Consider the following 24,783-nt stretch of genomic DNA (forward strand, 5'->3'; position numbering starts at 1 on the left):
TCCTTTGCTGTTCTCAATTAGTACAGTTCGGATGACGTTCTGGCCTGGACTCAAATGTTTTACAGTGAACTAAGGCCAAGTTTTACAGTCACATTTGGGTTAGAGCATTAAAGGGTGGGCAATGCTCACTTGAGGTTATATAAACAGAGAAAAAGCCCAATGCAGAGGAGGATTCTCAGGAAAAGTGAGCTGAGGCTAAGTTCCACACACTCTCTCTTGTGACCTGTGGCTCTCCATTCACTGCAAAGCTTAGAGGATGAAGTTTGATCTTAAGGGACAGGTCTTTTGCCAAAAAGTTGGGGGTATATCTGGTACCCGACTTGACAGTAAGAACTTTGAAGAAAGCAATCAAGTTGAATCCATCTTTGAATCCTTATACAACGTCAGGTATTTGTATTTATCAAATGTCTGCTAAATTTTTTGGATGTTAAAATGTCAGATGAGCTACACAATACAAATTCAAATGAGAGTTCTTCAGTGAAAGTCCACATAAAAGACCCTTTTTCATGCTCTTCAGCACTGTATGCTGCTTACCTGAGAGATATCCACTCATGCTTTTGTCAAGACTATTAAATTTTTGCCGATATTTTAATCTTGTAGGCTGAGGAACTGCCCACTCTGAGGTCCCAGTCTTGGGTGAGTTCCCTGAGAGTGAAGCAGTCGAGGAAGTTGAGCTATAAAAAAATTTATTTAAAATTTTTATGTTACTAAATAAAATACATTTAATTAAATTTTATAAGACCAAGGCATTAAGAATCTTATATACCAGGGGTCCTGAACCCCCGGGCCACACACCTGTTAGGAACCGGGCTGGACAGCAGGGCTTGGTGAGTGGCAGGTGAGTGAACACTACTACCTGAGCTCCAGCTCCTGTCTAGTGAGTAGTGGCATTAGATTCTCATAGGAGTGTGAACCCTATTGTGAATGGCGCATGTGAGGGACCTAGGTTGGATGCTCCCTTTGAGAATCTAATGCCTGATGATCTGAGATGTAACCATTTCATCCTAAAACCATTGCTTCAAGTCTGTGAAAAAACTGTCTTCTATGAAACCAGTCCCTGGTACCAAAAAGGTTGAGGACCACTGTTATATACTATAATGGTGACTGCCTTTTCTCTTTTTTTTGAGGACAGACAGAGTCTCGCTCTGTCGCCAGCCTGGAGTGCAGTGGCACGATCCTGGATCACTGCAACCTCCACCTCCCGGGTTCAAACAATTCTCCTGCCTCAGCCTCCCGAGTAGCTGGGACTACAGTCGCATGCCACCACACCTGGCTAATTTTTTTGTGTGCATTTTTTGTAGAGACAGGGTTTCACCACGTTGCCCAGGCTGGTCTCGAACTCCTGAGCTCAGGCAATCCACCCACCTCAGCCTCCCAAAGTGCTGGGATTATAGGCGTGAGCCACTGTGCCTGGCCAATGGTGACTGCTTTTGCATTTTACATTTTTTTTAATTTTAAGCAATTATCACTATTCTTAGTAAAGTAAAGACCATAAGAAGTATAAAATTCCATGAGACTACCGCATATAAAGAACCTGCTCTGTGCCAGACCTTATATTGTACTAAGGCCTTTACAAATATTTCTAATCCTCCCAACAAACTTAAAAAATATCACAGTCCCCATCTTTTAGATGGGTAAACTATGGCTCAGCGATGTTAAGAAAAAACAAGGCCACAGAATCACTGAGTGTTCAAGCTGGGATATGAATGTTGTTCTTCTGGGTCAAATCTAACACTCTCCGTACACTACCCTGAAGAGTCTAATAGTGATTTATATGAAGGGTGATTAATGTAATGAATACTGATGCATTTGTGCTTTGTAAAATTTAAAAGATATCCAATTAGTAGAATCTGCTCAAGAAAGAAATTAACAATGTACAATTAGTATGAGACATCTTGGGAAATAAACACATTGTTTAAAGGAAAAGTACACAGCTTTAGGCAAAAAAAAAAAAAATTAAAAAATAGAATATTTTTAGTTTACATGAAGTTATTTTTTCAAAAGTAAAATGCCACAGACACTTAATAATTCTAAAAATAAAAAATTTATTTTATGTGAGTTGTAAGTAGTAAATTTACCCTAAGTATTTGTACTTGGCCATTATAAAGTAAAACTTAGGTAAGCTCAAAGCTTTAAAAAAATCATTTGTTAAATAAAGACTTCTTACTGAAAGCATAAAAAGTTGTCGCAGTTAGGTATTCATACCTACTAGATCCTAAATCAATCAGAGACTGCGCTTTCTGTATACTAGCACCTCCAAATCCTCCCATCATCAGAGTGTAAGACGACCCATGAGGCAATGCTAAAAAAGAAAAAGAAGGAAAAGTATGAAAGAAATTTGTATCTGTTCAAACATAAATAGTTTCTTTCTTTACATGAAATAATGACTCATTAGAAACAAAGTACTCACTTGAAGAAGAATAAGGAATGGGTAGAGGCTGAATGAGACTGGCGGTTCCATTTGGTAATGATGATGTGCTAACAGAAGGCACTAGGGGAGTGGGCATCATTAAGGGAGGAAGGTTGGTCCCTGAAGTTGCAGAGGACAATGATGTTATAGGTGCAGCTGGAGGCAATGGCTGAGGAATGGACAGATTGGGCATGCTTCCCATTCCTAAAGTCAAAAGAAAACACTTTTTCCAGTGCTAGAAAATCAATTATAAAACACATGCAAAAAACAAGTTTACAGTACAGTGGGCAGACTCTGTGTTTACCGAAACACACAGATAAATTATCCTTAAAAAACTCACTGCTTTGACCCAGCAGTGAGGGAGGTAAACTGATGCTCTTAATACTAATATTCTGATCTGTATGAACTAAGAAAATACCTAGCAAAGAGTTAAATATTCTCCTCTCTTATCATGAATAAAACTAAGCAGCCTTTTCCAATTGAATATGAGTCTCCTCAAGGAAAGAATATATTACTAGACAAAATGAGGTTTTTGTGAAAGGATAATACAGTGCTACTAAGTTACTTGACTAATACACACACACACACACACACACACACACACACACACACACACACTTCTTCTTCTCTCTCTCTCTCACATACTCCCCCCAAACAAAAAGGTTCTAAGTAGTAGATACTTTATGAGGTCCATTTATGAATATGCATTATTTGCAAGAAAGTGTGTCACATATTTTACTTTTCTTGTAAGTAACATTCCTATGAATTCAAGGACCAGTCCTTATAAGGAACAAAGTGATGACTTTTATTCATTTATTAACTGCAGAATACTAATATATAAACATGGTCACACAATGATTTGGTATTTATCTTTAGAATTCACTAAAATAGTGAAATAATTTTGTGGAGTCTGTTGTTTGTTTGAGATGGGGTCTCACTATGTTGCCCCAACTAGAATGAAGTGGCTATTCACAGGTGTGATCATAGCACAGTACAACCTCAAACTCCTGGACTCAAGCAATACTACCCACAGCCTCCCAAGCAGCCAGAACTACAGGCACACACCCCTATAACCAGCTCTAGAATTCTATATTCTAAGATCTGTAGTGAAGGAACATGTTTCAGATACATAGACATACCTAATTGAATGTTCCATTCAAAATGAGTGCTTCTCACATATAATTATAAGAAATTGCCTGATCAAAATTAACAGAAAACATACCAACTGGTTATCGCTGATGAATACGTGAACTTATTAGCCCAAAGTCTGCAACTTTTGGCCCTAAACTTAGATAGCTAATTAACCTTTAAAAAAATTCAACTTACATAAAATTTTAAATTATCTCCCAAATCGAACCATTTCAAGTGAGTTTAAAACTGCTCAAATTTTTTTCTATATTACTCACATATATATATAGAGAGAGGAAACTAAGAATAGTATTTGGGATTGGCTATACCTAGGGAGACCATATAATTTATCACGCAACTAGGAGTTGTAAAAGGAGACACTAACTGGACCAGATGCCAGGACAAAAGGCATAAATCAGAACTGTCCTAGAAAACCAGAACACATGGATCCCCTACCTGTGACAGTGAATTTAATATTTATTATCTCTACCATGAAAATTAACTTGGAATCTGGGGATTGTCATTTTGTGCTAACAAATCCTTTTCTAATACTCAAATATGCCTAGGGATGAAGTTTAAGTAGCAAATACAGGTATTTAAATTAATACATACTTACCAAAACGAGCAGAAATTAATGGAGAAAACATAGGGGGTTGCTTCATAATAGGAGGGAGAACCACAGGCAACTGTTGGCCTTGAAGCTTCAGTTTGATGAGTTTCATAGCTATGGAGAACTCTTGCTGATCCATCTTCCCATCCTTGTTTAGGTCTGATAAAGCCCTAAAAGGAGCATGAGGTAGATAGATTCGTATGTGGTGTGGTGGTGGGAAAACTAACGTTATTTTGGGGGTTGACAAAGTAAAAATGATGATATGGCATTCACGTGTACATCATCACTAAATTTAAAATATCTAATATGTAAAATATATAATAACAAAAAGATAAAACCTACACTTTAAGAAATACTGACCAGAGATAATAACTAATAAAACACTGCCTGTGTATACAGAATCTAGAGACCTTTGGGCTGAATTCCACCAGTTTAGGTAGAAAAAAATTCAAGATTATAATACTTCTAAATTTAATTTATTCATCTGTCCAAATATTTATTGAATACTTGCTATGTGCCTCGTACTCTGCCAGGCATGAGAATATTCCAAGTGGAAAGATGGGGTAGGGGTTGTTACTTATTGTAAACGTTTTTAAAAAAACAGGTATTATAGAGAATAGTTCCTTTAAAGAAGGAGCACGGGGGCTGGGCGCAGTGGCTCACGCTTGTAATCCCAGCACTTTGGGAGGCCGAGGTGGGCAGATCACGAGGTCAGGAGATCGAGACCATCCTGGCTAACATGGTGAAACCCCGTCTCTACTAAAAATACAAAAAAAATTAGCCAGGCGAGGTGGCGGGCGCCTGTAGTCCCAGCTACTCAGGAGGCTGAGGCAGGAGAATGGCGTGAACCCGGGAGGCGGAGCTTGCAGTGAGCCGAGATTGCGCCACTGCATTCCAGGCTGGGTGACAGAGCAAGACTCTGTCTCAAAAAAAAAAAAAAAGAAAGAGCAGGGGAAGCGAGGACTAATTTGGGGTTTATAGATTATGAAATAAATGAAACTATAAAATAACAAACAGGATTTTGATATTCTGCCAAATTATAAGGAAATTTTTCTCAATGATAATGTATATATCTTTCCTTAGAAAATTCTAATGAAATTAGAAATTTGTCCTAGAAAACTAAACCCAAATTATTTTCAATCATTTGCTCAATAAAATTTATTTTCCAAAAAACTGAAGAAATACTTTTTTTTTTTTTTTTAAAGAGAGTCTCATTCTGTCATCCAGGCTAGGGTGCAGTGACACAATTGTAGTTTACTGCAGCATTGAATTCCTGGGCTCAAGCAATCCTTCCATCTTGGCCTCCCTGAGTAGCTGGGACTAGAGGTGTGGGCCACCACGCACAGCTAATTTTTTTTTAATTTTCTGTAGAGACAGGGTTCTCATGATGTTGCCCAGGCTGGCCTCAAGCAATCCTCCTACCTCAGACTCCCAAAGTGCTGGCAGAAATATTCTTAATAACCAATAGAATGCAACTAAAAACAATTTTATGTTAAGAGTATATTACAAAAAAAAACAAAATACTATCAGAAAATTAGGTTCATCTACAAAAGAAAACACTTTACCATATTTCAGCTAGAACAGGGGCCGGCAGACCTGATTGTAGGAAAAAATTACGTGCTTGATCACCTGGAAGTAATAAAAACAAAACCCAAGCAGCACATTAGTAAATGAAATTATTCCAATGCTTCTGAATAATAATGGGTATGTTAATGATTTATTATAATTTTAATACCAATCATTAAAGAATAAGTGAAACAGAAACACAAATAAAAATTATTTACATAACTTTAATAAGACAGATATTTTAAAACAAAAGTCACATCTGCACTTCTATTGTATATTAATCAGTGATGAAAGGTTATTCATCTCAGTTTTTCCACAATTGGGGTCTTCCTTAAAAATACTTCCACTTAGTAAAATTTTTATTTAAAAACACTATTCCCTAAAAGAGTTTCAATATAAAAAGTACCAGGTGTTAGGAGAGACAGTCCTCCATGAGTTTCTTCACACTCCTATGTGTCTTGCTTTGTATACCAATAATATAAGACCCTAATTGCTCTCTGCCTGGGTCACTTCTCAGAATTGGGTTTGTAATGAGCAATCTTCAGGAATCTGGTAATGTCTCCCACTGAGACAAGGGACAAACTTGCTTTACTGTTTGCTACAAAAGGGTGGGTTCCCCAAATTCAGTGTTCCTCTCCTGTAACACAATCACAGCATATGTACTATTCTTCTGGGCTCTCTGCATTGTCTCTGTGGGACTTAGGAGACACTAAAGGAAACAGAAAGATAGATGCCAATGCTCATTTTGCTAGTTATGCTGTTAGTCATAAGGTTCTTTGTCTCTGACTCAGGAATCTTGGGTCTGCCACCCGTAATGGGCAAAGTTATTAACTTGTAAGCAGGGAAATCAAATCCTGATACCAGGTAAGGTAATTACTATCATAGCAGTACAAATAACATAGTTAAGTAGATGGATTCCAAAGTCAGTCCGAATGGTTTCAAAGCCCAGATTAACACTAACCATCTTTGTAACCTTAGGCAGTTACACAACGTCTCTTAGTCTCAGTTTCACTATTTGTAACTATAGACAACAATAGTGCCTACTTTATAGGGTTGTTGTAAAGGTTAAATAAAATAATGCACTTAGCATAGCATCTGGTATATAGTAAAAATTCAATAAATATCATTGTTCTCATAGTTACTATTATTGTATGTAAAGCACTAAGCTACTTTGGCACAGAAAAAAGTTTAATTAATAGAAAAAAATTTCAAAGGCACACCTAAATTAATCCCATTTTGGCTCTGGTGGTCTTTCTGCAAAACAAGGGCTAGCATTAACAATCAGTGCTTGGTATAGCCTCAAAGACAGAGGGCTAGCATTAGGAAAACAGATTCCAGAAAAAAAAGTCTAGATTTTCCATGAAATGAATCTAAGAAATAAACTGAAAACTTTCTAGATATAATGTTAAAATGTGAAACTAGACAATTACACAGAAATTCTTGACTATCATTTACGACTCAGGAAAAATCTTCCATATCCCAAATTTAAAACAACAAATTAAGACAGTTCCAGGAAAAATGAGAAAGTTAGCATTTCTTTAATTTCTAGAATTCTGATTGATATGAATTTTATCGTTTATTAACACAAATTTGATGGCAGTCAAATTAAAACTAATTCTTAGATATCACATAAGGACCATAATTCACAAATAAAACTAATTATAAACACAAACCTGTTATGTAACCTCCTGAAGGTTTGAGGTTATCAAACTGCCTGTCATGCTTAGTACGTTCTTCAGAGGTAATAGCCCACATGTTTGGCCCTCCTGAAACATAAGTGGAAGAAGCTATAGCGTATACATGAGAATGCTTAAAATACAATTGTAAAATGTAAATAGAAATCCCAAGTGTTCATTTTATGACAGTATTTAATATTTGAGTGACACAAAGAGTAGAGCTCTATCATAACCATACATAGCACAGCCCTAAGGCTTTTCACTCATTCGCTCAATTAACGTCTATTGAACAAGTGCTATATAACACTCACTGGAAATGGGCATCAAGCTAAATACTGGCAACAAAAAGATGAAGAAAATATTCCCATCCTCAAGGAATTCATGCTCTAGAAAACAACAGTACTTACAGCATTCACCTGTGAAAAATCCTAAGCCGAAATATATACTGACATAGTTTAGACCTGTGTCCCCACCAGAAACTCATCTCAAATTGTAATCCCCACGTGTCAGAAAAGGGGCCTGGTGGGAGATGACCGGATCATAGGAGTGGATTTCTCCCTCGTTGTTTTTGTGATAGAGAGTGAGTTCCTCACAATAGCTGATGGTTTTAAAGTGTGGCACTTCCCCCCTTGCTGCTTCTCTCTCTCCTGCTGCCACGTTAAGATGTGCTTTGCGTCCCCTTTGCCTTACACCTTACGTTTCCTGAGGCCTCTCCAGCCATGTGGAACTGTGAGTCAATTAAACCCTTTTTTTCAATAAATTACTCAGTCTCAGGTAGTTCTTTATAGCAGTGTGAAAACAGACTAATACAGATACCAAAATAGCTGTGCCCAAAATAGCTGTGCCAATTCTGAGTTAGAAGCACCAAGGATGAGATAACAGGAAAGGTAACACTGAGGCAGAGCCTTGAAGCTTGGTTTGAATTTTGCCACGTGAAGAGGAGGGATAAGAACATTTCACACCATAAGGGCACAGCATGAGAAGTCAAGGCATGTGCAAGGTGCTGTTAAGTGCACTGAGCAGACTAATAACTAGAGTTAGTAATAATAAACAGGTAGGGTGGAATTAACTGTAAAAAGGTCTTAAATACCATCCTCAAGAGCCTGACCCCATACCCTGGAAGTTATAGAGAGCCATCTAGTAGTTTTTAAATAAGCTTTTAATTTGGAATAATTTAAGATTTACAGAAAATTCACAAAGATAGTACATGGCTCCTATATACCCTTCACCCAATTTCTACTATGTTAACAACTGACACAACCATAGTACATTTGTCAAAATAAAGACATTAACAGTCTGGTATATAACTACTGGCTAAATTAATACCTCCACCTGCAGTGGTGGCTGGTAAACTCCAACAGAATTAAACTGGGTAGTGAAGACAGCACAAGGCACTGTGACTGATGATTCTGCCCATCGGAGCCTCTAGCAAAAGGAAGTAGCCTCCACCTAGAGATAATCCTTGGGATCAGAAGGCTTGACCCATGAAGGCCTAGTGATTCTCTGGCCTGACAGTCCCATTTTCAGGAGGGTCAACTTGAATTCCACAACAAGGTGGGAATAATCTGAAAAGCCTTGCTTGTCAAATAGAAATGGTATATCAAAGAAGATATAGACACTGGCCCCAACAGTATTTTGGCTTAACGTTAAAAAGTGGCAGCAGCTGGGCGTGGTGGCTCACGCTTGTAATCCCAGCACTTTGGGAGGCCGAGGCAGGCGGATCACCTGAGGTCAGGAGTTCGAGACCAACCTGGTCAACATGGCGAAACCTCATCTCTACTAAAAATACAAAACAAATTAGCTGGGTGTGATGGTGGGTGCCTGTAGTCCCAGCTACTCGGGAGGCTGAGGCAAGAGGATCACTTGAACCCGGGAGGTGGAGGTTGCAGTGAGCTGAGATCATGCCATGGCACTCCAGCCTGCACCGACAAGAGCAAGACACTATCTCAAAAAAAAAAAAAAAAAGTGGCAACTATCCCTCTGAGGGAAAACTTTATGCACATTCCACTGCTTATAGTAAAGCTACTGGATCAATGAAGCCTCAGAACAGAGAAGCTGCAATTTGCTGGTGTTCACTGGGCTGCAGTGGCTATTCAGCCTCAGAGGCAGCTACGCTGAACTGAAAGGAGACATGGGCAGAACCTGGATTCTTGGGCTGCTGCCAATGACCCAGCTGTTTGGTTTGCCACTTGGAAAATTACAGATGGACAAATTAAAGACACCCTCCTGGGGCTACAAATTGAAAACAAATCTCAACTGCTAATTGAACTGTGTCACCTAAGTAGACACTTACAGTATGGGCCCAGCCTCTGATTTAGACTGAAATCAAGTATGACTAATACAGAGGATACCACTGCATGCCAAACTGTGACTTGGGGATGGTGGGGGAGGTCTCATTGCAGGTGGCATTGTTCCCTTTGACTCCTGGCAGACTGACTATATTGGACCTTTGTTCCCTCTCTCAGGCTATCAGTGGTGCCTCAAACTATTGACAGTATTTTTTTGTTTTTCACATAGACTTTTTAGAGCAGTTTTAGGTTCACAGCAAGATTGAGCAGAAGGTACAAACATTTCTCCTATACCTTCCACCCCACTTATGCATAGTCCTTCCCATTAAAACATTCTCCTGTTGACAATTTTTTAGGTTACCAATCAGCCCATGATGCCCATACTGTTATGGCCCTTGAAACTAATCTGTGTCATGTTTCTTTTTTTTTAAATTTAGAGACAGGGTCTCACTCTGTTGCCCAGGCTGGAGTACAGTGACCCTTGGCTCACTGCAGCCTTGACATCCCAGGCTCAAGTGATTCTCCCACCTCAGCTGCCTGAGTAGCTGGGACTACAGGCACGTGCGACCACAGCTGGCTAATTTTTGTATTTTTTGTAGAGACGGGGTCTCACTATGCTGCCAAGCCTGGTTTCGAACTCCTGGGCTCAAGTGATCCTCCTGCCTTGACCTCCCATAATCTGTGTCATGTTTTTGGTTTTCTGGACCATATGCATTCTGACATGGATGCACTTTTATCATAAAAGCCATTCAACAATGCACTGACAGCCTGATTCTACTTCCATCACCTCCTCCTGGTCCACCTACTTTAAAGTAAGATAGTGTGGTCACTGACTGTAGCTGTCCCCAGAAAGCATTCATTGCTTATTAGCTGCTTCCTCCCTAATGATCAGGGCTAAGGGGTGGGGCATCACAGGAGATATACAGACCTATTGTGAAAATTCAGGATTCCACTCTGACCACTCCTGGACATGATGCATCGTTCTAGCCCCTAACAGCAACTGTAGGCAGGCTTGGTTCATAAACCCTCCAGCTGGGCCACTGAGGTAAAAGGGGATCTAGAGCAGGAATTCCCAGCCCACAGGCCACGGACAGGTACTGGTCTGTGGCCTGTTAGGAACCTGGCCGCACAGAAGGAGGTGAGCGGTGGGCAAGTGAGCATTACCACCTGAGCGGCACCTCCTGTCAGATCAGCCGGCAGCATTAGATTCTCATAGGAGCACAAACCCTATTGTGAACTGTGCGTGTGAGGGATCTGGGTTGCATGCTCCTTATGAGAATCTAATGCCTGATGATCTGTGGTGGAGCAGTTTCATCCAAAAACCACCCCCCTCCCACCACCCTACCCCAAATCTGTGGAAAAGTTGTCTTCCATGAAACTGGTCCCTGGTGCCAAAAAGGTTGGGGACCAGTGATCTAGAGGATTCAAAGTTAATTCTGGTTAGGGTTTATGAAAATGTCCCTCTTATATCTAACTCTTCTGGATCACTAGGAAATGGTAAAGTTATGGCTCTGAAATGAGAAATCCAGGTTTAATGGCAGTAGAGCAACAAGAAGGCACCTGAGGAAGAAACGCTTAGACCCCAGGAGGTATGGTATTAAGAGAGGAATTAATGATATTTTCTCTTGTAGAACTGCCCCTGTAGCCTTCTTCTCCAAGAAAAATGCCTTGGTATGGCTCTCCTTTAATTGTTGGAAGCACCTTATGAGTCTGCCATCCCCCATCAGGAGCCTTATCAAGAGTCTATCAGGAACATCAGGAATGACCCCAGCAAATGCATCTCCCGTCCATATCACTTCCAGAGGTCGTCCCCCACCCCCAATCTCAGTAATGGATGAATTCCACCCAGCTGGTGGTGAGGACAAACAAAACAAGTGGACTAATTCGAGCAATCCCTCCAAAAACAAGGACTAGACTCAACTACTCAAACTCCACTGGAAACCCTCAGACTTGCCAGTCATCCAGGAGGCTATGTTAGAGGCACTGTCAACCTGTGTCCCTCTTCTGATGTAGGTTCCACGGCAGTGGGGGTTGCAGGGGGAATAACTGTAACCATTTTCTTTCCAAGCATAACCCGTGCGCACCCTTGATCGTCTACTTCTTCTGTGGAAACCATGCATTAACTTGCCTCCCTCCAAAAACACAGTAATGTACATGAAGAGATCTTCAAGTGTTTAAAAAAACACTTCCTCAGTCCTGGAAGGCATTCAGGTCAGCCTCGACTCACTGGCTAGGGTTGTTAAGAGATTTATCCTAGATTTTCTTTTTTGCAGGCCAAGATAACATGTGTGCAATTATGAATACAACCTGCTGTACCCAGATTACTGATTCAGGCCAGGTAGAAAAGCTAAAATAAAACTTAAGGAGAGGCCAGACATGGTGGTGCACACCTAATCCCAGTATTTTGGGAGGCTGAGGCAGGAGGATCCCTTGAGCTCAGGAGTTTGAGACCAGCCTGGGCAACATAGTGAGACCCCATCTCTACAAAAAACTTTAAAAAATTAGCCAGGGGTGGTAGCTCACACCTGTAATCCCAGCTACTTGGGAGGCTGAGGTAGAAGGATTGCTTGAGCCCAGGAGATTGAGGCTGCAGTGAGCAGTGATCACACCACTGTCTGGGTGACAGAACAAGACCCTGTCTCAACAAAAAACAAACAACAACAACAAGAACAACAACAACAAAAAAAATTGTTTTTTAAGGAGAAAGCCACCTGGCTTTCTAAGGGAGACACTGATGATTTATAGGATTTGCTTAGCTGGGACCCTGCAGAGCACAGCTGAGAACATTGCAATCTAAGAACAACCTGCTGCTTGGAGTCCTGTTGATTAGTCTTAATCAAATGCTGCATAAAATAAATCAGACTTAGTCCCAGCCTCTGTTTCGTCAGATTAATCGGAGTGGCCAACTTAGTGGTATGTATACTCATGAGAAAATTTGCTACAAGTCAAGACAATGGAGAAACAAGGGAGAGGAACTCTTGGGAGACACTTCTCCATGAGTTTCTCATGTTTCTGTACGTCTTCTAAAGCAAAGGATTGATAGCTTTTGTTCCAGACTCTTTGAGGATGTCTGCATTGCAAATACAGGGGTTTCTTCCTGAGCTTGGGATTAGCTTTTTGTTGTCCACTCTTCCCATGTGGTTATACCAGCTCTCTGAGGTTTTTGTAAAGCTCTGCACATTCAACATGACTAATCACCATCTATACTTCTGACTACCTTTACAATGTATTCCATTTCTGCCAATAAGGAACCAAATATGTTTAGGTATATAAACTCATACATAATTCCTGCTTGTATTGTATAAAAATCTGCCTTACAAAGACAATTTTCCAGGAATGTATATCATTGAAAAGTAGGTGCTCACTATAATTTTTAACACTAATATGGATTTAACAAATTATTCTTAGTCCTAAATGACTGGATTAAAAAATCTATAAATATCCTCTCTTAAAGAGAAGTTTTAAGATTATAGTTAAAAATAAAGAAACAGATGTACTGAAGAATTAAGGACCTAAAATAGCTAAACCTACACACTTTCTAAATAAAGAAATACCTTCACATATGTAGTAAAAATCCTACTTGGTTTATCAGTTTATCAGAAAATAAATAAATAAACCTGTCAGGATTCCTGTCACTAGGAAGGCAAGTAGTGTAGCCACAGAACTTATTTTCTATTATATGACTTCAGAAAAATTATGATGCTGATTTTAAAAACAACAAAAATGACAACAACAAAGGATGACAAAGATTGAAGCAGCTCACCTTTATTGAACCCTGACTATTGTCAGGGACTTTATATGCAGTAACTCACTGAGCCCCCAGCATTAACCTATAAATTAAAGTACTATTATTATTCTCATTTTATAGATAAGGAAACCAAAGACGCATGGTGATAAAGTAACTTGCTCAAGGTCATACAGTAAGTGAGAGCTGAGATTAGAACGTGGGTAGCCTGACTCCAGAGCCTACATGCTGAACTCTGCACTATACTATGTACCAACATATATGGGTAAGAGGCTCATGTTCCTTCTAATTCAGATGCCACCTCTATAAACTAGGAATATTATATAACTCCACAGGCCTGTTGTAAAGATTAGATGTAAATATACCTCCATTATAGCTAACACTTAATGAAACTCACCGTGTGTCAGGTACTTTTCTAAGGGCTTTACATGTATTGCTTCAAGTAAGTCTCGTAAGAATCCCATGAGGTGGCTGGGCGCGGTGGCTCACGCTTGTAATCCCAGCACTTTGGGAGGCCGAGGCGGGCAGATCACGAGGTCAGGAGATCGAGACCATCCTGGCTAACATGGTGAAACCCCGTCTCTACTAAAAATACAAAAAAAATTAGCCGGGCGAGGTGGCGGGCGCCTGTAGTCCCAGCTACTCAGGAGGCTGAGGCAGGAGAATGGCGTGAACCCGGGAGGCGGAGCTTGCAGTGAGCCGAGATTGCGCCACTGCACTCCAGCCTGGGCGACAGAGCGAGACTCCGTCTCAAAAAAAAAAAAAAAAGAATCCCATGAGGTAACTATTGCTATCACTGTTTATCAGAGAAGGAAACAGTGGTACAGAGATATTAAATAATTTGCCCAAGGTAATAAAATTGGTAAGTGTTGAAGGCAAGACTAGAGTCTACTCAGGCTTAATTAAACTATCTGTCTTGTTGGTAATTAAAAAGAAATACACTCACAAATATATTGTCCATTGATTTCCAACAAGATGTGGAGATAATTCAAGGTGGAAAACAGTCCTTTCATCAAATGGTACTGAAAGAACTGGATATCCATATGAAAAAACAACAAAGAACCTCAACCTTCCAGCATATACATGAATTAACTCTCAATGAATCACAGAACTAGATATAAGATAAAACTTCTTGAAGAAAATATGGAAGAAAATGTTTGTGATTTTGGATTATGCAATGACTTTTTGGAACACAAAAGGCAAAAATCATTAAAATATTTTGACAAACTGGACTTTATAAAAATCTAAAATTTCCACTCTCTTAAAGGACACTCTTAAGAAAAGGAAAAGACAAACTACAGGCTGAGAGAAAACATCTGCAAAACATATTCAATAAATATAGGTCAGCATATATACAGGACTATTCAACTCAAAAATTAGAAAATAATCCCCCCCCCACAAAAAAAGGAACAAAAGATTTGAACAGACACATCAAAGATACACAGATGGCAAATAAGCATGTGACAAGATGCTCAATATCACTATCATCAGGGAAATGTAAATTAAAACCACAAAAAGGTATCACTACATGTCTATTAGCATGTCTGAAAATTAAAAAACAAAAACAAAAACACGGAGTGCTGATAAAGATGCCAAACAACCACAACTCATATATGCTGGTGGGAAAGCAAATGTGACAGTCACTTTGGAAAACAGTTTGGCAATTTCTTATGAAGTTAAATATATATTTCCACATGACCCAACAATAGACTCTTGAGTATTAACAAAAGACTCTTGGGTAAATACCCAAGAGAAATGAAGACCTATTTCCACATAAAAACCTGTTCTCTGATGGTTATAGCAGATTTAGTCATAATCACTAAAACCTGGAAATAATCCAAATGTTCTGCACCTGAACGGCTGAACGGATAAATTGTGGTACACATTTATACAATGGACTACTACTCAGCAGTAAACAGGAGAAATGCATGCAACATTATGACTGAATCACAAAGATATTTTGCTAAGTGACAGAAGCCAGACACCAAAGGCTACATATTGTGTATTCCATTTATATGACATTCTGGAAAATGCAGAACTGTAAGGACAGAAATCTGATCAGTGGTTGCCAATAATACGTGGCTAAGGGTGGAGGTATAAGGGTACAGAGAACTTTTTAGGTGATGCGAATGTTTTATATCCTAATTTATATGACTATACATAGTTTTAGAAACTCATCAAACTGTATACTTTAAAAGGGTGAATTATACCCCCAATAAACCCAACTTTAAAATAAACTAAAACAAAAATATAAAGCATTTAATACATGCCTGCCATATTAAGAGTGCTCAATAAATTAGTTTCCTTATTCAACCCAATCCCAGGGAACAATATAATTAAAAAGAAGTCAGAGCATTCAAATCTTTCTCAGGGAATAGCCTGAAACTAACGCTCTTTAGTTAGAAACCTTAAGACTATTTTAAGTCTGAAGAGTTTGGTTAGGAAGGCTTAAAAGCTGCTCGGCCGGGCGCGGTGGCTCATGCCTGTAATCCCAGCACTTTAGGAGGCTGAGGCGGGCGGATCACGAGGTCAGGAGATCGAGATCATCCTGGCTAACATGGTGAAACACCGTCTCTACTAAAAATACAAAAAATTAGCTGGGCGTAGTGGCAGGCGCCTGTAGTCCCAGCTACTCGGGAGGCTGAGGTAGGAGAATGGCGTGAACCCGGGAGGTGGAGCTTGCAGTGAGCAGAGATCACGCCACTGCACTCCAGCCTGGGAGACAGGGCGAGACTCCGTCTCAAAAAAAAAAAATTAAATTAAATTAAATTAAAAAAAAAAGCTGCTCTAACATACATGGGTATATATATCCCCAGGCAGTGATGGACTCTACTGCTATCCTAAGACAAAAGAGAGTTCTGCTGCATCAAGATTGATGCACCAATGCTCATCACAGTATAATGCTTTCTTATATATATTACTATCTCCTCACATTTCCTTGGCTACGTGTTTTCACAGGGGCTAAACTCAACCCATCTGTTTATGTTTACTACTTAGTTCCTCATGTCTCCAAGAAGTAATCTTGACACCTTCATATTCATTCATTCAGTAAACATTTATGGGGCACAAAGATGAATAAAATGAACCACTTGGCTAGGCACAGCCCAGCACTTCAGAAGGCTGAGGCAGGAGGATCACTTGAGCCCAGGAGTTGAGACCAGCCTGGCCAACATAGTGAGATCCCCATCTCTAAAAAAAAATTCTTTTAGGTAGCTGGTCATGGTGGCACATGTCTGTAGTCCCAGTTGAGTAACTCTGGAGGCTGAGGCAGAAGGAATTGCTTGAGCCTGGAGGTTGAGATTGCAGCGAGCAATGTTCATGCCACTGTACTCCAGGCTGTGTTGACAGAGCAAGACCCGGAAAAAAAAAAAAAAAAAAAAAAAAAAATGAACACCTTAAAGGAACTCACAGACTCTAATATTTTAAAGAGACTCCACCAGCCAAGAAAATCACACACAACAATCATGGTTACATATTATCATGATTAATGTAACCAAGAGAATAAAAATGTTCTAAGGCATTTTAACAAGGAATAATTTTTAAGTAGTGTTCAAATAACCTTTTAAAAAATTAATCATATTAAAACATAAAGTATTAATGCACCAAGAATTTTCTAGGAACAAAAAGATAACACTGGTCAGGTGTGATGACTCATGCCTGTAATCCAAGCACTTTGGGAGGCTAAGGTGGGAGGACTTCTTGAGCCCAAGAGTTCAAGACCAGCTTGGGCAAGATAGTGAGACCCCCATCTCTACAAAAAAATCTAAAAATGAGCTGGGTGTGGTGGCTCACACCTGTGGTCCCAGCTACTCAGGAAGCAGAGGCAGGAGGATTGCTTGAATCTAGCAAGTCGAGGCTGCAGTGAGCTGTGTTCATACCACTACACTCCAACCTGGGCAACACAGTGGAGACCCTGTCTCAAAAAACAAAACACTGAAATAAGAAAACTGGGCAATACATGTAATTCAAAGCCAATTTTAAAATAGCTAATTCAATCCTGGCTTTCTTATTTAAATATATCAACTAATAGAAGCCTTTGAAGAGGCAAAAGTTTGTTACTTTGAACTTCAAGTAAAAATCTCCCAATCTTAGTTTATATTTATCTGTAAGCCTTACCGAAGAGGCAGAAAAATCTAAGTTTGGGGGTTGATGTCTAATATTTCCCTAAAAAGCTAACAAACTTTTACAATATGTAATAATCATGTTAGAAATACATTAAAATTCTATCTGCTTCCCCTAACTCATCACTGATATTGAAAATACGAGATTTTCATAAACATTTCTGTTGCTCATTCTCATCTCACCTGCTGGCTCTTTTAAACAAGTTCTTATAGTCAGAGAAGAAAAAAAATTTCACATTTACAGAACATCTACTGTAGGCTAGATCTCATTCAGTAAGTAGTCTCATCTCGGTTTTTACACACACACATATATACATACACACACACACATATACATTCACACACAGGCATACTTACAGACAAGTCCCAATAGCAATGGGTATCAAAACAATTTAACAATCTGTCAGGATTACTAGAGGAGCAAAGTTTTGTACTATACATGAATGCTGCTCTCAGTAACATCTTATACCCTGAATTGAACTTAAATTAGATATGTCTAAGTTATCATCAATCTTCTAAGTAGGAAGGTACCACAGTCTACATATGCAATTAATTCTTCAGAAGTTTAAAAAAAATTACTATCTGTATGCCTATATAGCACTTCTAAATGCACTTTCCAACATTTTAGATGATTATTCACATAATCATTCTTTTGTTATTGAATATTCCATTTGTTCTCAATGTTATATTTTATATACAATGCAATGAACTGCAAAGTAGATATATAAATGTTTATGGAATGGAAGAAGCAGAATAAAGAAGGACCGGGACTGTACTGCTTTACGTTCATTTTGCTTATAAACCTGATTAACATGTTGGCTGAAGTTTACAATTCAACTGTTTAATGCAAATTCCTTTGTATGGGGCATAAAAATCCTCAAACTTGAGTAGAGCATGTTACTACTATAATTACTGCTCTAATTTTAAACTTACATGTATCACTCATTATGGAAAAAATATTTATTAAAAATTGTCTGTGGTATCAATGTTTATAATCCCACATCATTTTCCCAATAGGAGCAATACTCACATTAATTCTTAATAGGTTCTGAAAAGGTAAAACACGAAACAACAAAATCTTTACTTCAAGGCTATCCTTAAATGACACAGGACCTTACCAGGCATTAGAATTTGATTCTACTTTTTATACAAATAATTCACTTCTCCAAGATTTTCCTAAATCCTGAGGCATAAAACTTTAGATACACTACATGTACTTTCGTTATTAACAATGTAATGATTTGGTCCTATGTCTGAAAACAAGTTTAAAAAACAACTAATTAACACTAGATGGTAATATCAAAACAGAATTGCTTTGTGAAGATGGTGGAATGGTTATTCTTCCCTCCTTTTTTTAAAAGCTCTTTAATATTACTGTTTTCAATTTAAATAATAAAGAATTATTGAGTTTATTCTCTATTTCCTGATATTTATCTATAATTAGCTAATACAGTTTAACATAAAATTAAGAACTCAGTATCTAGATTTCTTTAGCGATTTAAAAATATAACGCATGTTTTTCAATTAATTATAAATGACAAACACAGTAACTTAATACCTATTAAGGGTAGTTAATTAGTATTTGGGAAAAGAATTAAAGCTACAATCAGAACAATCAGAACAAAACTTTAAAAACGTTTCATTATTGAAATTACCTAAGCATTTTCTCTTTTTTTTTTTTTTTTTTAAACGGAGTCTCACTCTTTCCCAGGCTGGACTGTAGTGGCGCTATCTAGGCTCACTGCAACCGCCACCTCCCGGGTGGTTCAAGTGATTCCCCTGCCTCAACCTCCCAAGCAGCTGGGATTACAGGTGCCCATGGCCACACTAGGCTAGTTTTTGTATTTTTAGTAGAGACTAGGTTTCACCATGTTGACCAGGCTGGTCTCGAACTCCTGACCTCAAGTGATCTCCCTCCTCAGCCTCACAGAGTAATTACAGGCATGAGCCACCACACCCGGCGAGCACTTTCTTTTAAAATGTTTCATATTAAACAATTATGTATGCAGGCATACGTAATCTTATCTAAAAGGAAAACGTAATCTTACATAAATATTACTAAATTAATCTTTATTGGCTTCATTGGTTTACAATCATGTTATGTTATCAAAACACCTTTAATATTCACCTTATAGCACTCTGCTTTTTGTCATCCAGTTTTATGCATCAAACACAATATACCTTTTGGTTATTCCTAACTGCTCAATGGCAAACACACGTTCCAGAATATAGTCATGGGATTTACGACATAATATTCTTACAGAAGACATATGCAGTGTTCCAAAATATTTTCCAAGAATACTTCAAGTTTTGTATTTATAAACTTAAGGAAAATTATCTACATGAATATTTTAAACCTCTATCCAAGAAAAAAAAAAAATCCATAACCTCATCTTGCCACAAGCACAAAGCTGCTTACCATTCATAGCTGTGGGAAACTGAGCCATCATGGTCCTGAGTTTTCCTTGCTAGCTCTCAGCCATCTGCAACATAAAAATATTGTGCCGTTGATAATACAACAAGGGCAGATCACAGCTTAGTGCATCCGCTAAGCAGTAGGAATGTCTGTCCCCTTCAGCTCACACTTCCAACAGAAAACAATGCAGAGCTTCTGCTGCTGCTGAACAGGCAGAATTTACATTTGAGGAAGGTTAAGAGACTTTGTTGGGTAATCGTGCTGCCTTAATACAGAAAAACAGTCACATATTTAACAGCAGATACTGAATAAAGAAACCCTTGGTATGAACCAACATTCTTGTAAAATTAATTTGGAAGAGAACAAAATAAATCAACTGTATAAATTAAGTATATAAGAATAACATGGAAATCCATACCTTTTTTTTCCTTTTTTTTGGAAACAGTCTCACTGTCACCCAGGCTACAGTGCAGTGGTGCAATCTCAGCTCACTGCAACCCCTGCCTCCTGCATTCAAGCAATTCTCATACCTTGGCCACCTGAGTAGCTGGGACTACAGGAATGCTCCACCATGCCTGGCTCATTTTTGTGTTTTTAGTAGGGATAGGGTTTTGCCATGTTGACCAGAATGGTCTCAAACTCCTGGCCTCAAATGACCCGCCCACGTCAGCCTCCCAAAGTGCTGAGATTACAGGCATGAGCCACTGCACCCAGCCCATAGTATCATTTTTTAAAAACTCCCAAACAGAAAAATACTCAAAATAAATGTAGCGCAGCTGTTTAAGTGAGCTCAAGGGGTTTATAAAATAGTCAAAAAGTAATTATTAAAACACACACATAATTATTAAAATACATATATAACATAACTAAATGTGCTGGGCAAGCACTCTAAGAGAAGGAACTTTGGAAATTCACAGCTCTGGGTTCAAACCCAGCTCTGCTATTCTCCCAGTTGTGACCATGGAAAATTTATTTAACCTTTTTTTGAGATTTAGATTACTCATCTATAAAAAAATACTTTGCAGAAGTATTTTTTAAAGTGTTAAACATAATCCAGTAAACCGCCTGCCACATAGGGTGTTCAACAAATGGCTGCTATTTTGCAAACATCCAGAAAAGGAGAGTGCAGTATCATTTTGAACCCTGAATTCATTATTCAGCTGTCAATAAATTCAAAATTTGTTCCATGAATCTTTTTGTGGGTCTGTTTTTTTGTTTTGTTTTGTTTTTTTTCTTGAGATGGAGTCACACTCTGTCGCCCAGGCTGGAGTGCAGTGGCGCAATCTCAGCTCACTGCAACCTCACCTCCCGGGTTCAAGCAATTCTCCAGCCTCGGCCTCCTGAGTAGCTGGGTCTACAGGCGCACATCACCATGCCCGGCTAATTTTTGTTTGTTTGTTTGTTTTAGTAGAGACGAGGTTTTACCATGTTGGCCAGGCTACTCTTGAACTTCTGAGCTCAAGTGATTTGCTTCCCTCAGCCACCCAAAGCGCTGGGACTATATGTCACTGCGTACAGCCTGTTCCACGAATTTTGAGAGTAGGACCAGTTAGGAAGTGAAGGCCTAGCAAATTTATAGCAATGCACTTAGTAATTAAAACCACGGATCATAATATTGCAGGAAAACACTACTATATTAAAAGATCATGCCGTATCTCATCTATTTGCCCAAATCATTTAAATATTAATATTTTTAGAAGCCTAAGAAAAATATTTGCACAGCCATTTTAAACAAAGAAGGCATTAAGTAGTATATACATCGTGGTCAATGTTTCTCACCATTTTATAGCTAGCTTAAAAAATGAACACAGAAGGAAGTCCCATAAATCAAGTTATGACTGCAACTTCCTCAAATACAGAAATACTGCAAACAAATATAACATTTTTACTTCTTCAACTTCAAATCATAAGTAATGTTAACCCAAAATAAGCTATATGGCTGAAAACAAACTATCTACTTAACAGATATGCAGTAGCAAGGGCCCTTATTTATTAGTTTTCTGTGGCTGAGACCATTTTAAAACGTGGGAGAAAACCCACTATTGCAAATAATGCATTTTCTAACTCTGCATAATAGCATGTGAATTACTAAAGATGGCTCTAACAACAGAAAACCAATGAGGAATGGGATCCCATGGACACAAGGCCTTAATCAGTTGGGATCTAGGTCTAAAATTTACAAATCATCTGCCTAGAACCATTTGTTGGTCATCACGTATTATGTGAATACAAAAGAATGCCAAATAGCAGTGTGAAGAAGAAGAGGCGAGAACGACCCCCGGACTGACCAAAGCCTGCACAGCACTGCATCCTGTGCCAAGTGCTTACCTCCCACCACCGTCGCCACCACCATGCCCAAGAGAAAGGGTGAAGGGGATGCTAAAGGAGATAAAGCCAAGGTGAAGAACGAACCACAGAGAAGATCCATGAGGTTGTCTGCTAAACGTGCTCCTCCAACGCCAGGGCCCAACCCTGAAAAGGCCCCTGCAAAGAAGGGAGAGAAGGTACCCAAAGGGAAAAAGGGAAAAGCTGATGCTGGCAAGGAGGGGAATAACCTTGCAGAAAACGGAGATGCCAAAACAGACGGGGCACAGAAAGCTGAAAATGCTGGAGATGCCAAGTGAAGTGTGTGCATTTTTTATAACTGTGTACTTCTGGTGACTGTAGTTTGAAATCTATTTTTTATCAAGTTTTATAAAAATGCAGAATTTTGTTTTACTTTTTTTTTTTTTTTTTTGAGTTGAATTCTCGCTCTATCGCCCAGGCTGGAATGCAGTGGCGTGATCTTGGCTCACTGCAACCTCCACCTCACGGATTCAAGCGACTCTCCTGCCTCAGTCTCCAGAGTAGCTGGGATTATAGGCAGGCACCACCACACCTGGCTAATTTTTGTATTTTTAGCAGAGATGGCATTTCACCATGTTGGTCAGGCTTGTCTCAAACTCCTGACCTCAGGTGATCCACCTGCCTCAGCCTCCCAAAGTGCTGAGATTACAGGCATGAGCCCCTGCGCCCGGCCACTTTTTCTTTTTTTTTTAGGCACAGTTTCGCTATTGTTGCCCAAGTTGGAGTGCAATGGCGCGATCTCGGCTCACTGCAACCTCCGCCTCCCAGGTTCAAGCAATTCTCCTGCCTCAGCTTCCCAAGTAGCTGGGATTACAGGCGCGCATCATCATGCCCGGCTAATTTTTTGTATTTTTAGTAGAAATGGGGTTTCACTATGTTAGCCAGGCTGGTCTTGAACTCCTGACCTCAGGTGATCCACCTGCCTCAGCCTGCCAAAGTGCTGGGATTACAGGCGTGAGCCACTGCGCCCAGCCTTTTTTTTTTTTTTTTTAAGCTATGCTGTTAGCACACAGAACACTTCATTGTTGTTTTTGGGGGAAGGGCCATATGTCACTAATAGAATGTCTCCGAAGCTGGACTAATGTGGGGAAAACACCTTCCCCTTCCAGTTTTGAGAGAGTTCCTCTTGGCTCCCAGGAGGAGGGATTCCCGGACTTTAACACACATGGCCACCTTGGCACAAAAGCCTTGTGGTATGGAAAACAAATTTGTTTTTATGTCCTCTTCTCCCTTTCCATCTTTCAGTAGAGACTTAACTCCCTTAAACCCAGGTATCTGTTGGGACCTGACCCCCAATCATTAGTTACCAGTGTGTCAGGCAATCTGGACTTTCCAGTGATGCCATTGAGATGGCACCTGTCAAAAGAGCAGTGGTTCTTCAGATAAATTCTGCCATTTTCATTTCACTTCCTGAAAGTCAGGGTCGGCTGGGAAAAGTTGTTAAACAATATGCTAAATATGAAAATGTCAACCCTCACTCTAAACTTTCCCTGTTCACAGCATCAGATGAAGACTTCACTGGGTTTTAGAGTAAAGCTTTCTGATTTTCTGATTTTTGGTCTACTGAAGAAGGGAGTTTGAAAGTTGTTGGGGCCGGGCGCAGTGGCTCACGCCTGTAATCCCAGCACTTTGGGAGGCCAAGGTAGGCAGATCACCTGAAGTCAGGAGTTCGAGACCAGCCTGACCAACATGGTGAAACCCCATCGTTACTAAAAATACAAAATTAGCCAGGCGTGGTGGCAGATGCCTGTAATCCCAGCTACTCGGGTGGCTGAGGCAGGAGAATCGCTTGAACCCAGGAGGTGGAGGTTGTAGTGAGCCAAGATCAGGCCATTGCACTCCAGCCTGAGCAACAAAAGCAAAACTCTGTCTCAAAAAAAAAAAAAGAAAATTGTTGTATACTGTTAATGATTGTCTGCCCATGTCCTGCCTGAAATACCATGACTGTTTATGGAAAGTATCTTTAATAAAGCTGGATACAGTTTGGCTTGGAAAAAAAAAAAAAAGAATGCCACATAGTAGATGCTCAATAATCACAGGCATAATTCTGAAACAAAACCTGAGAATGAACCAAATATTAATAATATATGGAAATCTAGCTCCCTCCCTCCCTTCTCTCTCTCTCTTTCTTTCTTTTCTTTCTTTCTTTTTCTTTCTTTCCTTTCCCTCTGTGGCCCGGGCAGCAATCTCCTCGTCTCGCTGCTGCCCCGTGCCGCGGACTGCCTGGGACTGCCGGCGCGCGCCACCGCTGCCTGTTTTTTCTCCTTTGCCTGCCGGCGCGCGTTCGCCATCTTGGCCACGCTGGTCGCCAGCTCCTGACCCCGAACGCTCTGCCCACCTCGGCCTCCCAGGGTGCTGGGACTACAGACGGAGTCTCGCTCACCCGGTGCTCGGTATTGCCCGGGCTGGAGTGCGGTGGCGTGGTCTGGGCTCGCGGCAGCCTCTGCCTCCCAGCCGCCTGCCTTGGCCTACCAGGG

General features: G+C 39.8%; 2 protein-coding genes across 9 annotated transcripts in view; one reads left to right on the forward strand and one right to left on the reverse strand.

The window, feature by feature from the left end:
- ITSN2 (intersectin 2) overlaps positions 1–24,783 on the reverse strand; it is a 161,165-nt gene that overhangs the window by 105,207 nt on the left and 31,175 nt on the right. For 7 of the 8 annotated variants that reach the window (XM_032172361.2, XM_032172365.2, XM_032172364.2 and 4 more), the window contains exons 2-8: positions 19,964–20,027; positions 7,388–7,480; positions 5,714–5,777; positions 4,155–4,318; positions 2,411–2,614; positions 2,206–2,302; positions 535–674 (exon numbers count right to left, since the gene is read on the reverse strand). In XM_032172361.2, coding sequence (XP_032028252.1) covers positions 535–674; positions 2,206–2,302; positions 2,411–2,614; positions 4,155–4,318; positions 5,714–5,777; positions 7,388–7,480; positions 19,964–19,994 — 793 coding nt within the window. In that variant the 5' untranslated portion in view covers positions 19,995–20,027. The remainder of the gene's footprint in view (positions 1–534; positions 675–2,205; positions 2,303–2,410; positions 2,615–4,154; positions 4,319–5,713; positions 5,778–7,387; positions 7,481–19,963; positions 20,028–24,783) is intronic. The other variant, XM_032172363.2, reaches the window with a different exon arrangement.
- Positions 22,295–22,691, forward strand: LOC116480403 (non-histone chromosomal protein HMG-17-like). The gene has a single exon (XM_032753329.2). The coding sequence runs from the start codon at positions 22,312–22,314 to the stop codon at positions 22,582–22,584; it is 273 nt and encodes a 90-aa protein (XP_032609220.1). The 5' UTR covers positions 22,295–22,311; the 3' UTR covers positions 22,585–22,691.

This window comes from Hylobates moloch, unplaced genomic scaffold (genome assembly GCF_009828535.3).
Source record: "Hylobates moloch isolate HMO894 unplaced genomic scaffold, HMol_V3 SCAFFOLD_13, whole genome shotgun sequence".
NCBI classification, from domain to species: domain Eukaryota; kingdom Metazoa; phylum Chordata; class Mammalia; order Primates; family Hylobatidae; genus Hylobates; species Hylobates moloch.

Bases quoted from the DNA above. Each gene is read 5' to 3' on its own strand.
- LOC116480403 (XM_032753329.2), top strand. From the start codon at position 22,312: ATGCCCAAGAGAAAGGGTGAAGGGGATGCTAAAGGAGATAAAGCCAAG.